Source organism: Amblyomma mixtum, chromosome 3 (genome assembly GCF_055824585.1).
Source record: "Amblyomma mixtum isolate Tamu chromosome 3, ASM5582458v1, whole genome shotgun sequence".
NCBI classification, from domain to species: domain Eukaryota; kingdom Metazoa; phylum Arthropoda; class Arachnida; order Ixodida; family Ixodidae; genus Amblyomma; species Amblyomma mixtum.
The window spans coordinates 215,901,136-215,917,859 of record NC_143014.1 but is presented as its reverse complement, the minus strand read 5'-3'; the positions used below and the strand labels follow the sequence as shown (position 1 = coordinate 215,917,859).

The 16,724-nt window shown below is 46.9% G+C and overlaps 1 protein-coding gene across 2 annotated transcripts in view; it reads left to right on the top strand.

Moving 5' to 3' along the window:
- Lim3 (Lim3 homeobox protein) overlaps positions 1-16,724 on the top strand; it is a 134,416-nt gene that overhangs the window by 86,466 nt on the left and 31,226 nt on the right. Inside the window, exon 1 of one of the 2 annotated variants that reach the window (XM_089582703.1) lies at positions 6,267-6,601. The exons of the other annotated variant lie outside the window; for it this stretch is intronic. Within the exon in view, the coding sequence (XP_089438829.1) occupies positions 6,520-6,601 (82 nt within the window). The 5' untranslated portion in view covers positions 6,267-6,519. Of the gene's footprint in view, positions 1-6,266; positions 6,602-16,724 lie in introns of those variants that run through there. 2 annotated transcript variants of the gene reach the window in all.

Below are 16,724 nucleotides of genomic sequence, written 5' to 3'. Positions count from 1 at the left end.
AATTTTACGTAGGTACACCGTTGCTAGTTCTCACTTGTCCTTGTCTTTTCCCTTTTCCGCTATGCCTTAATCACGTCCCTCGTTGCAGTGCACATCCACCGCTCGCTATGAGACCTTTCTGACGGAAAAAAAACGGGCGAGGCGGCGGCTGCAGCCTAGCATGCGAGCTTTTCGGTCCTCCCGCACTGCTCTGGCTGCAGCAGCCTGCAATCCTCTCGTCTGTTTATGCCCGGAGGGTCCGCTTCTCCGAAGCAGCGACGCGTTCCAGCTCATTTCGGCAGGTTTGGACTTGGCGGGCCGATGAAACGGTGCTCGCACTATAAGGGGAGCCGAGCCCCTCAGACCAGCGGCCGCTTTACTGTTATTACCGCGCCGTACCTCCTTTCCGGTCTCTTTTCCACGCGTCTCCCTCTCTTTCGGCACCACTGACCGTTGGAACGAGGAAACGGTGCGCGGAGTGCGCTGAGAGTACGCGTTGCTTCCCATCGGTAACCTGGCCACGAGCGACGCCGCTTTCTAAGCGGGTCGGGCAGGCTCGGTGCATTGCGCTGCGTGGGACGCGGTGAATGTGCGCGGAGAACCGTAGCACATTCGCCCGTAGGTCCCGTACGAGGCGTTTAGCAACGCATAGTCTTTCCTATGCACAACGTGGAGAAATGGTGATGGACGCTCAAGTCGAATGTCGTTGTTTGTGCTGCCAAATGCTTTCTTGGAGGTGCAGAGAGAAATTCGATGGCTGCGAAATACGGGTGTAGAGGGCTTCAAAGACTGCAACAACGATGGTTTGCCGTCTCGTGAGGTCAGCACAAAATGGACAAGGGGAGGGAGGGGGACCTCAGACCGCTAGCCAATGTTTCGACGAGAGAACTTGCCTTCGTGAGGACAGACGAAGAAAAGTTTCTTTTGTTCATTTAGCGCCGTCAAGAATTTCATCTTCCCCGACTTCTGTCCACCGTGTCTCACGATATGCGCGAGGAAGGAGTTTATTGCATGTTTTGATTAACCTCGGTGACGTCAGCAAAGCGCATTTTCGTGAAACGTGTGAAACTTGCGATTCTTTCCTACAAAAATAGAACTTTATGAATTGAATGCGATTCTTTCTTTCTTTTCCTTCTCCATTGTTTAGTTTTTGGCATTTAGTGTTAACGGCAGCAGTTAAACAAAATGGCATTTTCGGAAGAAGAGAGCATACAGAGAAATACGGCCAAACGAATTCAGCGTTTAGGATAATAACGAATTCAGCGGTGGCAGTGCAGTGCAGTTAGTGAACGACATTTAATGAGCATCCATAATCTGGGAAGAAAATGTGCAAGCGAACAGCAAAGTTTGAAACTGCGCCTCTGCCACTTTGTGGATCTCGCCTGTTCGAGACGGCATGCGGCAGAAACTTCAATAAACACTTTTAGCAGAGCGCGATCCGCGTTCCTCTACAGCGAACCGCTTACGCGAGAAGACACTTGCGCCTGCTCAGTGGCTGCAGGTGTGCGCTTCTCGGGGCCATCCGCAGATGCGAATACAACTTATCGCGGAAACGAATCGGGCTATGCTAAAACTCTCCAGTATCTCGTATGACCATATGTAGCGTCACAATCGGGGGGCCCAGACAACTGCCCACTAATAACTCACCTGACAAGGCAGGTTTCCTGTGCCAGTTACCACCTGGTTAATGAGCATGCACTGAATTTTTTACGAGTGTTGGTTTCTTTAATATGCATAAATACACCGCATCAATGGACCAGCATTGCACAGAATACGTAACAAGCACAACCACGAAACAACAACGATGACGAGGAAAATTTTTTTTTCCTTGAGTCACGTTTCCTCGAAAAGCAGGTGTGAAGCTTGATAGAAAACCGTTATGTTCAGTCACTGACTGCGCAGGTTGCCTGAAGTGGGTAAAACAGCAACGCCATCAAGTTTTTGTGTTGGAGGTTAATAACCAGGTAGCTGACCCTGACATCAATGACCTACAGCGAAGCTCGTTGCGGTCGCTGCCGTTCTTGTTCAGTTTCATCCTCGCACCTTCCGTAGCAACACTCGGCACGCATTTCGGATGCGGTTTAGCCTTAGCACACCCCCAGGCTGAGAGCGTCACCGAGCCATGAGAGGGTCGAAACGAAGATCGCAGACACGCAGATGAGAAAAGGACCCGCCAAGACACACTATGTACACACGTAACGTTAACGGGTAGTCTGATGCCCTCCCTCGAGACTCTATCACAAAAGTTACAGTGATTTCCGTCACATGATCGTGCACTGAGAAAAGAAGTTGGCGATTTTTTTTTCTTTCGCACTCCAGAAGGTGTTTGCCCGGCCGAATATTTTGCGCCCATGGCTTATACTCGAAGCTAAATCCGTAGCCCCACTAGGGGTAACAGACTGTGAATATACCAAAAGAAATACCCATAGGAATGCAACAGAGTCTGTAAGAAGTCTACTGACTGTCTATAGACCATTTTTAGAAGGGGAGAATCCCAGTGGCGCTACGATTCAGGGCTGCAGTATTTCGCGGGCTGACCTGTTTGCTTTTGGGCAGACCATGGTGCTCCCTCTTTCGTAAATGAAAACGTGTTAGATTATTCGATCGCCTTCAGTGCCTTCCCTCGATCGTTGATGCCGCACTGAACTACGGGCCTCATTTAAACCGCTGACGCTTCGTTTCAACGGTTGGACAATGTTCTGCGGTGCTCCTCAACGTCGCACTAAAGCAGACCGCTGTTTCTAAAAAACCTTCTGGCTTGCTACGGATACTGCATCCCCAACTAGAAACATTTCGTACAAGTTATCGAAGTTATAAAGAACCTTCGAATATAATAGTTAGGTGATGAAATGTCTCAAATCTGACACCAGCGAATTATGCGTTTGAATCAATCGTAGAAGGAAAGCATTGAGCCTTGAGATTTGTCTTCTGTTTACGAGGCGCGACAAACTGATCCGTACTCCCTCTGGAGCTGTTGATAGTTGGTTCATTCTTGAAGAGAAGTACGTGCAAAACGACGAGGGACGAAAATAAAAAAGGAAGTAGACAAGGCAGAGAGGTGACCAACGATAAAGCGAAGTTGTTGAAACGCTGCTTGCTGACATACAGTAACCGTCCTCAACAATAAAAAAAAGAAGAGAACAAGCAGGGAACATTAAGGCGCTGTACCTCATTCCCCCCCCCTCTCTCTCTCGCTTTTCACTTACTTACGATGAATAGTTTTCTTAGTAATCTTCCGGGAGTACAAAGTTATGCGCAATTTTAACCGCACTTTCAATGAATGCCGGGGTTGTCTACGTTTTTATGAACAGCTAAGTGGGTGGAATGCTTACACGTGGAGCACCAGCCAGCACCAGCCTTCCCGAATCGTGGACAGCAGCCACAATCAAGATAGTGACATGCCAGATGCTTTGAGATTGTCTATCTCGGCATCTATCTTCCTAGCAAATATATTCCCCGCAAGATAATGCAATAGAATAGATAGCGTCACGAGCGAAGCGCTCAAAGGGCTCCAAGTGCTGCTTTGAATCGGCTGGAAATCGTACTGTCTGTATTTCCGATCCTGCTCAGCCCGGACAACATTTTTTTTTTTTCCTCGCTGAGAAGACTATACCTCCTCGCAGGCTTGCTTTCCTCCTTTCATCTTCTGGAAGAGTGCGCGCCAGTCCGGAACAGCTGCTATTTATCTCTTTAGTGTTTTATGTTCGCATGACTTCAACGCGAATAATGGCCACGGGGCTCCAATGCACATCGAACGTGAGCCACTGAAGAGTGCAACCTCAGGCCGACAAGTCTGCTACGATCATTTACCGGTGGTATAGGGAGTACGCACCGTTGTCACAGTGGCGGCCTCTTTGTGGCGCTTGTAGCACGGCGAAAGGCTGCAAGCATATCTAAACGGTTTATTGCCACCTGCTTCGGCTTTGCACTGCTGAAGCCTAGCGCTGCACCACAAAATGGCGCCTATGACGTCCCACAAATACCTCGGATATCCGGTGCGTCCACAAGGTGTGGTTCAAGACGAAGAGGAATAGGCTGAAGGGAGCTTAGAAGTTAAAAAATAATGAATGAAGGAATTAATGCAGTTAGGAAGGCATCTGAAATCCGAGCACAGATTGCAGTACCGCGATACACGTTTTTAGCGTAAGTGCAGATTGCGCAACAGTAACTGCTCTGAACCACAGGTGTTCCGGGGGACCCTATTGAACCAAGAGCAAATAATGGGGAGCCTGGCCCTACGTCCCGGGCTGTGAGGGGCGTGTTTTATGACTCAAAATGTGAAGCGATTGCTACGGCGAAATGAAACTCGTTTGCTAAGTAAAAAAACAAAAAGGAAATGAAACCGGATCTCAACTTCTTTGTCCGATTCCACTGGATATCATACTTTGTTCCAGCTTCCGAGCTTTATCTTATTTGTTTGTTTCCGATAACTTTGCCGTTGTCAACTGACGCCCGCAGAGATAGCGGAGGTAGCAACCGCGATAGCGGCAGTAGAGGCGGCACAAAGCGCTGCAAGTTATACAAGTAGAGGATGCAACGAAGAGTCGAAGAGAGCAGGTAAGCTTTGTGCACATTGAGCGCAGTACAGACAGCGCTGCTGACACTGTGCACCCGTAATAGCCGCATGAGGCACCGCACACGGCGCGTATGGTTTCACTTGGTGCTTTAGCACTGTGCTAAAGCCACTGTGTTTTAGCATTCTTTGCAGTAATTCCAGATGCTACATGCTGTCAGTAAGCCTTGACGGGGCTGACACAAATTGTACACTTAGTAACCTAAAAAGCCTAGATTTTTGTTCGCTAAAATATACTATGGTCAGAACTTCTCTGTCCAGTGTCACAACAAGCCAGCATGTCAGACGTATCATGAACTGCCTAGCGTGGTAAGTGTTGGGCCAATAACAGATGCCGAGTGCGTGATCGAACGACAAAGCAGAAGCTCCTAGTTAGCTTGTAAGGACGTTAAAAAGCCGCTTTAATTGTTACCGCTATGGCTTTGAAGTGCGTATTCGTGTCGGTGCTTTATTTTACGAAATTAAAATATAAGTGATCGCATCTGGCCCCAACTTTTTTCGTATGTGGCAACGAATTGCTGATGGAAGCAGTACTCGTCTTGGGCTTACTTTGCATTAATTTACAGAATAAAAGGTAGATTTTTCTTCGACAGATTACCATAGCGCTATGGAACACGGACGCAGGAACAAGACATGCAAGACAAGACGGGCGGCCGTCTTGTCTTCTTGCATCTGGGTTCCATAGTGCTGTGGTAACCTACCGAAAAAAAAAACAATGAACCAACTTGCTCAGAGCAAAATCCCCATTAAAAATTGATGTACGCATTCTGAAATTAAGGCGAAAAAGAAAAGACCAGCTGAAGGTTAGAAAAATACATGGCAATGCAACATTGCCTGCATTCTTCTTCGCCTTTGCGTTGCGCGCCTTATTCTGCTTCTTTATTATTATTAATTTTCACATATGATTGTGTACCAGCTGGCTAAACGATACACTCGCGCAATCTGAAGGTCGAAGCCGCACTGAAATGAGCTCAATCCTGAACGGAAATGAATTACGATGCAGTGATACCAGTTTTAAAAATAAAGCGACTGGGTCAGAGAATGCTTGGAGATGTTGGAACCAAAGCTACATTACGCATAGGTGACCTCCCTCCATCTCTCTGAACAGGATTCGAAACGAAACTCCGTTGCTCGAGCGAAATGATATTAAAAGCCCATTCCACAGGCAGATGCAGTGCTAAGTCTAGTCAGGCTGTCGTGAGCGGGACTATTTTTAAAGCTACCCCTACTGGAGATGTCAAAACGAACGGGCAGACTGGAAAGCGCGCTCCCGTAGAAGTGCTCCCGGACTCGCAGGACGCTCTGAAGCGCAACGTCGAACTGTCCTCTCCGCTCCATCCTCCCTTTCATTCAATCCACTCTCCCTACGAATTCTCTTTCTCCCTCTCCCTCGTCTCAGTCCCGCGTGTCGCGATTGGCTGCGCCGAGTGGGATGAGATCGAAAGGGCACGTCCCGCTTTTTTCAAGCCTCCCTCCCTTTCTCTCTGTCGCCCTCTCGGTAGTCTTCATCCGAGCCCTGACACCGCGCGGCGGCGCTGCCCGCGCTACCCCAGCCTCTCCCCATTTACGCCGCGCTTCTGTTTCCGTCTTCCCCAGCGCAGCGCGCGACAGACGCCCTGCGTCCCCTCCCCTGTCCCTCTCCCAAAATCCTGCACGTGGTGGCCGTCGAGCTGCGGGAGAGATTTGTATCCAAAACGCCCCCGTCATCCGTCCAGGTCAGCAGGTACTAGGCTGGCTCCGAGCTCTGCGTCCGCCTGGCTTTCGCGCGCTGGTGCCGAGTCCCGGCTTTTTATCACGCGCCGTTGATATCACTGCGGCATTCGCCTTCGTCGTCGGCCGCAGCGCACGATGGCGAAATCCATCGGCGATCAGCGCGACGCGTGACGCTCGCCTCTCGGCGAGCACCTCGCTCAGTGCTGGTGAGGACTGCGACCGGAGGTTTCCATGCCTCTGAAACAGGGGCGCTCATGGGTCTGCCGGAGCAGAAAATGACCGTGTCCATATCGCTGTCGACGATGTTCAACCCGTTCTGCCATCCCGTCCTAGCATGTAAGTTGCTGCTTTGCTTTACAGTTTTTTAGTTTTACATAAAGTCTACAAAATTCTACTTGTTTGAAGTCGGCAATAGTTAATGCAGTTGGATGTCATTACCCAGTACCTTTCGAAGCAGAGGGTTTCTTGACTAATCGGTCCGGAATCGGCAGAATGCGACAACCGCCGTGATAGCCTACCAGCCAGGTTACCTGGCTTTCATTTGCATGACCGAGGCGAGGACTCCATTCGCAAAGAACACTTTTCTCGCTTGGAACTAGTGAGCGCAAAGGCCCCCCCCTTTGCGCTTGCTAGATGATGAGTTGGAGAAGTGCGTTACTCTGTGGGTTATTCCCCCTTTTTTATGCTCCAACCTTTGAAGGCATTGACAACAGCTCAAAGCAACCGAGGCCGTCTCACGACCCCTTTTCGAAAGCGCATCACACTGAGTTCATGCGCGGCAGCCGTCAGTACATGTAGAGGCATTCGAAGGTGTGTCTGGAGCAGTCTGCTGCGGAACAAAACATTGAAACCTTACCGAACATGTTATGTTGTGGGCCTGGCGCTTGTGCCTTTATTGTTCGTATGCCTGTACTGCGGAGCTTGACCGAAAGCATTGTTTGTAAAACCATGACTCGTTTTCAAATTTCTTATCATTTGGTTCCCAACGCAAAGCTCCGCCGCTATAGACAAGCCTGCTCGCGTCGGCACTCAGTTGTTTGCAGACGACAACCCTGTCGCTACCCCATCAAAGCATTGCGGCAGACAAGCTTTGCATTCCGATAATAAACGTCCTTTTCTAGCTACCAATGATAACATTTTTGGTATCACCGCAGATAAAAGAATAGCTACTGCTAAAAATGTTAGATTTTCTGACAGCCCATACGTCGGTCGGATTTTATAATCATGCCGCATAATGAGACTTCTGAGAACGCCACTTTGTGTATGCTGCAAAACGTGGTGTTCTGTTGATGTGGCTTGTTTCGAACGCAGAAGGAATAGCAGTGACCTGAGCCTCTGTGGTGCGTCCAACTACCTTCCTCTGTCCTTTTTTAATGACGCGGTCAACTGTAAACGAAAATAATAAGCAAACTAGCGGCTATTTCAGGCGACTATTTTACCAGTAGTCGGATGACGAAGAGTGTTGAGATGGGAGTTCCAACGCCTAATGTGTCGTGCCCAGCGGACGAAATTGGCTAATGCGCCACGGTTTGACCGATATGGCATTTGTTTTATGCATTTCTTCATTTGCCTACACCGTCAGTGTAAGTTGATAACAGCTTCTGCAGGCAAACACGTTCCGGAACTTGCCTGCTATGCTATAGAGGGAACTAGTCTTCGTTCTCTGCCTTCCTTACGACCTCAGTGCTCTCCCACTGGTATTACGAGGGACCTACTCGTGCTTTCAACGGCCGTATGATACCAGCCTGAGTCGATAATCTGTTATACAGAGCCATTACTTGCTCTAATCTCGTTGAGTACTCCAGCAGTCTATGTTTTAGCGGGAGAGAACGCCTAATCGGCCAGATCAGCGGATTTAAAAGAAAATGGGTTCGACGCGGAGTTTTAATATCAAAGCTTCGACAAGCATACGCACTGAGCCGCCGTGTTAGACGGTGGGGCGCGGAATAGGAACAGTAACGACAACTCAAAACGCGCGCGAACAACCGGTGTATTGTGTTTAACGACAACGTGTATGCCGCACAGACCGAGTTGCACAACGATAGAGATAAAGGCGCTCTCTAGAAACTGCCCGAGCTGAGCGTTGACTCCATTACTGAGACACAGTCGCGCTGCTGTCAGGAGCACGGGGAAACGAGCGCCTCGTGAGACTATTCGCCTGCGCTCCACGTATTTTGCGCGTTGACTCTTCTTCGCTGTTGTGCAACGTTCGCTTGCTATCAAAGCGTGGACCGGCGATCATAGCCGTGTATACTTGGCCGACGACCACTGACAGAGTTGGACGCGTTTGTCCCCGCAGTCCATCTTTAGGCAACGGCCGGTGTGGTCGCACGTATTGTCTGTCACGAGATAAAGGGACGGCTCTTGCGCTGCCTCGCTTTTCAGGGTACGAAATAGGTGTTGCGATCTTCCTTTGCGTGTGCTTTCATGTGCGCATGCCGTTTGCGACAAAGAGGAGGTATTTACGCGTACTCCGGAGTTGCCGTCATGCCTGAAGACCTTTGCGCAACATACCCATCGCGCCACGCGCCAAGGAGCCTGACTGTCTTACAAAGGTACGATTGTGTAGTCGACATTGCTCAGTATGCAGCTTCTGCGCGGGGGCTTATCGTGCTCCCCTTTCTTTAAGCGCATGTTTCCGCGTTTTTTTTCATAGATATGCTTGTTTCGTCTGCTTAAAAATCTTTTTGTATGCTTAGTATTTCGCCGCCACCTCCCGAGTTTTACGTCACATTTTTATGTAATACCTTTAAATGAAAAGTAGGAAATGATAACTGTAATTGATACGGTATCTTCTGTTGTATTTGTCTTTGCGAAGTGGCAGTACGTTTAGGGACTACCGCATACCCTGTTAGACAGATTTAGCGTAGCGGTGAACTACGCTGACTGTGCATGCTCAGTGGCCCCACCTGGCCCGCTATGCTAAGTCTATCTGTTAACGCGGTACTGAACCCCTGACAAGCATAAGCCCCCCCCCCCCCACCCCCCCCCCCCCCCCTCCCCCCCTCAACTTCAGGACGACTTTACTTCCTCAGAGTGGCTGTTCGGCTGTCATGACCTTACTTTCTACGGCCTTTATTAAAAGAATACAAGTGCTCAATGCAATGTCGTTTCGATTCTAAGCAGCATTCTCTACTTCGAAGATCGTCCATATTGGAAAAGAGGGATGATTCAATTGTGATGAGTACGGTATATACTACATGTGAACTTAATAAGATTTTTGTAGTCAGTCATCGTTCGTATTGAGCAGCCTTGTTAGAAACTAGCCATTTAGCGCAGCCTAAACTACCACGACACAAATGCACCCGAGCTTCTCAGTCGGGGCGAGTTCGCACTTTTAGCTTACTAGCGACAGCGGCCGGGTTCTGGTTTGGCTATTAACCCCCTCTCTTTCCTTCCTTTTGTCCTCTGTTTCTCTATGTATAGTTCGGCTATTAGTTGTGCAATGCCACACTGGACAGCCGTGAGCCCCTATTGTCTACGTGCCAGTTCCTGATGCGCAGCATTGTTCAAGGATGCCCTCAATAGCCCACACGTCTGATCTTTTTGACATGTTTTATCGGCTCATGCGATGATTTCTTTTTAAGTGGGTCGCGTCTCTACTGCGCCTCACGAACGCGACCCCGTTGTCTCCGCTTATAAGTGGAGGCAAAGAAAACCCGTGGAATCCAGTTGCAGCTATTTCATGCGTCTGATTTTTGGTCGAAATCAATCCCGACTACGGCGCGCCTCACCGTTTTGGCCCGCAATATTACATTAACCATTAACTATTTTTCGTGCTCACGGGTAGCAGCAGCCAGTGGTTTCCTATGCCGAAATGGGTGTAGATTACGCTGTTTGGTATGTAATGAAATATGCTTGCTAGAAAGAGATGCTACATCGATGCGCTATCGTCCTATCCTCTAATGCTAATTTCACCAGTGCTGGCATGTTTCAGGGTCACTTCAGCGTGTTTGTTCTCACTTTTGCTGTCATGGAGAAAGTATTGTCGTCCGACTTAAATGTGTTGAATGCATTCTGTGAGGCCTGCCTCGTTTTTGGATTAGTAGCCTTTTGGGAAATTGCGATGTAACCTCCTGCTGTAGCTAGAAATAGCGCTGTACTGCGAACCGACTGCTAGTAGAAAAACATGCAAGTCCTTTCCGCTGTTTGCGCGGAGGAGTAAAAATTGGCAGTGGCTTAGCTCTGCTATCCCAGGATATACGTAGCGTGAGGTGAGGGCGAGATGTCGACATCTCGGTGGACACCTGAACCAGAGAGAAGGAGCATAACTGCCCTCTTGGAACAGTGGACACCTCAACCGTGCTTTCAGCTAAGTGGCGGCTGCATGCGTTGGCATTGACAACGTTGTGTCAGAAACGCGGCGCTGAAGCCATAGGCCGCCGGCGTTCGTTGTATTCAATGGCGTTGGCGTTGACAACGTTTTATACTCCGATCATTTTAAGGAAAGGAAGTGCGTATAATGGCTCCCTGGGTCAGTGGACGCCTGAATCGTGCTTATAGGAACTTGGGATGATGAGAGAGAGATTTGGGCTGCAGGCATTGACAAGGTTGTGGCAGAAACACGGCGCCGAAGCCATAGGCCGTCGGCGTTCATTGTGCTCATTGGCGTTGGCGTTGTCAACGTTTTACACTCAGATTATTTTAAGTAAAGGAAGGCGAGCGTGCGTGGCGAGGCACGCCAGCTGTTAGTAGTGACGTCACTGCTCCTCGCGCATGCGCAGCACGGCTCTCCAGGAGACACGTGAAACTGCTCAACCTCGGCCAGTGTAGCTCACGCTTCAAAAGACTTCTTCTTTGATCTGTTGCGAAAACGGCCACAGCGTTCGCACTACCCCACTGCTTGTCCTGCGCTAGCCGCACGTGCATACACCAATCTAGCAAGCGATATGGTGGCGGACAGGTTTTGCTTACTGCGAAAACCTGCATTATATGACACGCGTCTTCTTCCCTAGCTTGAAGTGTGCCGACAACCGAGACGTGGATCGCGCCTCGCTGAAGCCTTAAAAAACTCGAAGTATCAGACACAACAAGGGCTGTAGCCTCTACTCCGTCCTGCAACTGCCGACGTTCGAACTTCTCTGCAGTGCTAAGAATGCGGGGGAGTGAGGAGACTACCAGAGCGATAAAAAGCGTGGGTTTGCGCGCTGCTTGAGAACTGCGCTGACACTCGCGATAGAGACACAACTCGTTGAAACGGAACGTAGCTATAGAGCGCAGGGGGAGGGAGGGGGGTTGGGGGGGAGACGCGTCTGGACTTTATATCTGGGCGCGACGTTGCAACATCCTCAGATTGCGTAACATTTCGCATGTGACGCGCTTATCTTTGCGTGAAACGGGCCGATATATAATGGCTGACCGTCAAAGTACTTCATTGCGTCTTTGTTATCTATTTTGAACGTTTCGGTTAGGTTTGGTTTGGTTATTGGGGTTTAAAGTCCCGAAGCAACTCAGGCTATGAGGGACGCCGTAGTGAAGGGCTCCTGAAATTTCGACCACCTGGGGTTCTTTAACGTGCACTGACATCGCACAGCACACGGGCCTCTAGAATTTCGCCTTCATCGAAATTCAGCCGCCGCGGCCGGGATCGAACCCGCGTCATTCGGGTCAGCAGCCGAGCGCCGTAACCACTGAGCCACCGCGGCAGGGGAACGTTTCAATAACCTCTCGAAAATTTTAAAGTTTCAGAATCCGCTATTTGGTCTGGAGATAGTATTGAATAAATATTGTTTATTTTCTTTTCCTTGCGCAAATGTACTCTTTTGTGCCGTATGCATTAAAATTTAGGTCGGCCTGCTCCTTCCGGAAATATTCTACAAAACTAGTTGTGTTCAGCGATAATTTTGACGAAGCGAAGTCGACTCATAACTGCGATCAGGGAGGATTTGACTGCAAACATCACCAAAGGAGACTGATCGGACGAACTAAGTCATTTCGTTCAACGCGACTCGTGAGGAAACTACCATGATGAATTAAATTTCAAAGTTTTAATGCCGTTATTTTTGTAATTAACTTCTTATCGTAGCCATGATTAGGTGGATCTTAATTGTAATAATTCTTTTTTTTTCCAACTCGGAGAGTGACAGGCCGTGGTTAATTTCGACATTTCGTCTTTGTTCCTTGCTCTGGAAGCCATGTGTAAGCAGTAAAAGAGTGGCTGGCAAAGGAAAACAAAGTCATGACACTCATGGAACTTCGAAAGAAGGCCGCTCAGAGAGAGGTTTTTAGTTGGGCTTGGGGGGGGGGGGGGGGGGGGGGGGGGGGGTATTGGCTATCTCACATCAGTGGGGAGAAGTTTCCAAGAACTGCGTTAATCGTCCACGTATTAGATAAAATGAAAGACGACGCCATTTGTGCGGATGAAAGTGAAAGCGCTGGCTGCCATTTATTTCATTTCATTTACGCTGCACCCTGCAGCTCCGGGTTATTACAGCAGGGGAGCGGGATCCACAATGCAGTAGATAACACGAGATTAAGCAGGGTTGAGACATTCCATGCTGAAATGACAAAAATTGCCAAAGGGCCTAAAAAAAAACACAGTGGCAATTACATTTCGATTCAGTGGGGAGACAAAAGTATTGCTGACGCTACCTGTCACGTGCGCTGAGAGCGCATTCCCAAGAATTTAGTATAATTACTCTCGCAGATAATTCCGGTGAATGATTTTCATGGTTTCTTCTGGCCGACAGGAAGAGGGGGAGGTTGAATGCATTTGTCTCTCGATTTTCGTCAGATTATAATGTAGAGAGTGCATCAGTTTCAGCTTACTCAGTTCTTTCGCCTTTCTACCAATGATTCTAGCCCGAAATTAATCTTTGTCAGTTACGCTGGGTTCCCTTGAATGTTGTTTGGGTATGAACCTACCTACGCTTTCTTTTGCATACGCTCTAAATTATGTATTGATAGCGTTGGTAAGGGTCCCATATTACACAAGCATATTCAAAGCAGTGCTTGTTTATGCTTCACGTTTTGATTTCTGGGGAGCGCTGCGAAGTGTCCAGGCTACTAAAATTAAGATTTTCTATCGTTTTATTAAATATCATATAAACGTGTTGACGGAATGTGAGAGATCTTTTAGTTGTCGCAATACCTAAGTACTTCATTACATGCGTTTTATAGGAAGTGAAGTGTTTCCAAATACATAGCAACGAATACTATTTGCCTTTTTCCGTCGAAAATGTGGCATGATAGCGTTTGTTAGTTTTCAACAGTAGCTCACTGCCACCCACAACCACACAATGTTTTCTTTCACCACGATAGCCTTAAATCGGTTTGAGAACTTTGCCATCAATTTGCAGGGCCTTCATCTTAAATTTTAGGAGCTTGTGGGAGACAGAATCGAATTATTTTCGAAACTATCAGGATATGGAATCTCTAATCCGCTTTCTAAAGTCGTGCCTATGTCGGGGAAAATTTCTAGTAATTGAATGAACAAACGACACCTTTTCTTAAAGCCACGCTGATTTCAAAAACAGAAGCTATTCGATTCTGAGTGTTTGTATATATTGCTGTACAGAATATGTTCGAATATTTTGCAGGAAACGAGCACAATGAGATAGGTCTGAATTTTGCTACAGATGATTTCAGAGCGATTTTTGACGCGATAGCTTTAAGAGCCCCTGCTCGCTTTAAACCACTGCGCCAGGAGAGGTATGGGGACCCCCCAGGCATCTACGAATGTTGATATATTATATATATATATATATATATATATATATATACATGAAAGAAGCCAACAGCCACAGAAACCAAGGCGGCACACGGGGATTTTTAATTTATTTATTTATATTGTGGTGTTGATCAATTTAGAATATTACTGAACATGTTATCGCTTAAAGCTAATTCATTAGAAAAGCAGAAGAAAAAACAACCACCGCCGCCGGTGGGATCCGACGATATATATATATATATATAAATATATATATATATATATTAATATATATATATATATATATATAATTATATAATATATATATATACTTAGCAGGTTTTTTTCAGCGTTTCGACCAGCGACTAGTATTTCTCAAGAATGATAATACAGTGCACGGAGGCGTCTTCTTATTGCATTGAACTTGGCACACAGAGGGCTCGAAAAATAAAAATGAAAGAAACAAAAAAGACAACAAAATGAAAAAAAAATTGAAGGGGAAGCAGGAACACAGCGGCGACACCAGCGCCAAGATGGGGGAGCAAAACGCCGCGTGAAAGAGGGAGGCGAGCCTGGGCGGGGCACGCGGCCTAGTTAGAGAAAAAAAGCGTGTGGGGGGGGTGTTAACAAAAGAAGGGAAGTGTCCGCCAATTGTGTGCGTCTGTAGCGCCTCTGGCCGCGTCTGTGGGGCCCCGCGCGACTCCAGAACAGAAGACAGCACGTCGAGGACGCGCATATATATATATATATATATGTATATTATATAATATACTATATATATATATAGTATATATATACTATTATATATATATATTATACTATATATATATATAATATATATAATCATCCACCTGACTACGCCTACTGCAGGACTAGGGCGCTCTCTCATATCTCTCCAATTAACCCTATATATTTTTACGAATTGGAAAAAACAGCGCAATCAAAGACGGAGACACAAGAGAAGACAAAACACCAGCGCCTTGACTAACAACCAAATGGTTTATTGCTACAGGTGAGGCAGCATATAAATGAAATGGCACGAGGTAAAACACATCAAAAAAAGCATGAGAGAAAGATACCGCACAACCACACAACTTGTCTCGTCTTTGATTGCGCTGTTTTTCCAATTCGTAAAACATGTACCCAACCAGCCCGTATTTGCCCTCTTCTGGAACCACCTATATATAATAATATATATATATATACGGTGCATATTGTGGCAGCAAGATTTTTAATACTTTAGGAACTATTACGTCCAGCAGGCTTACTTTCATCTAGGGAGGGCCTTCCTGATAACCCTCAAGCGTAATTGTAGCAGTGGGCATTCATGTTGCAATATTGCTCGTGAAGGCATGCAGACAGTATCAGATAAGCAATCTGTCCAGAAAAAATTCGTTCTGAAATATTAATTGAGCTTATTCTGTATTATGGACAATACTGGCCAATGAGTGTCTCTTCTCTTTGCGTGATTTTCACATGTATCCCCTAAAAGCTTTCGGTCAGATCGAGAAATTCGGTACCCCTTCGAAATAATCCTCCTTTGGCAGAGCTTGCGGCTTCCGTATAGGCTGTGTCCTAATGACACAAGCGAAGTTCCAAATCTGTTTGTTGTCTTTGTGTACCTTTTATAAGCACGCGTTCTTTGCTTTATAATCTTATTAACGCTAGAAATTATCTATGAGTTGTCCGGTTTGGTTTTTCTTGACACATATTTGAATCGAATCCGCTTTTAGACCGATTGCAGTGGCAAGTTTATTGAAAAACAAACACTGAGTGGTAATGCCTTCTTGGAATGATCTTGCTAAAAATTCTTCAAGTTCTTTTTCCAATTCGTTGAATATTTCGTTGAAATGAGCCTAAAATGGGAGAAACACATTCCTCATGTCATAGGTACATGTTGCCAGTTTCTGTTAAGGATAAGCACAGCAGCACAATTTCTTAGTCGCAAATTCCTGAATTGCGCCAGCATTTTCAACAATGCTTGAATCATTGCACCATAATCAATAAAAAATGTTAGTCCCGCGAGCTTCATCACTAACACTGTTCAAAGCCGTATGTCAGGGATCACATCATGGAATGTTCAGGAGCATCCTACTGGTCGCGTGTTTTCCGCCAAGTTAAAGTCGGGGAAGTTGACATCCCCTGATAATTTGCTGCGTTCATCAGGGAGAGAAATCAAATTAGAATCCAACGGCCTGATAGCATCCAAACCTTACAGGGTGATCGGTAAAATGCAGCTAAAGTCAGCATTCCGCCATCACGAGTACATAGTCTGAAGAATATGGTATCCGTGACCGTGTCCTGGTTTTCAATTATCGTACACTTTCTGTAGTCTTTTCGACCAAACGATACACCCGCGCTTCGATACTCCCTATCTTTCCGGAATACGAGGTAGGGCGAAGGAAATATTTCAGAGTCGTTCACAGAGCTGTCTAGCCACGTCTCAGTTGCAAAAATAATATCTGCGTTTACAGATTGCAGCAATCCGCGGAATGCATAATTTTTTTTTAAGAATACAAGTTTGTCAAAGGCGCTAAGCAGGTGTTAAGCTCCCAACCAATCATATCTCCGTTAATTACAAGTTTGTCACGAATGTACACCACACAAATGGTGGTCTATCTGTATTGGGATAGTTTTTTTTCCTTCGTACCTTCAATTTGCTTCTGATAGGACGTTAGTATGCACTAGGGGCCGACGTATCTTCGTACTGAATCGAAGACGAAGAACAAAAAGAATACCAGCCTAGTAAAGGTTACGTCGATTAAGTATGTCATATATGCTCATTTTTTGTTTTAACCGGGCACCCAACCG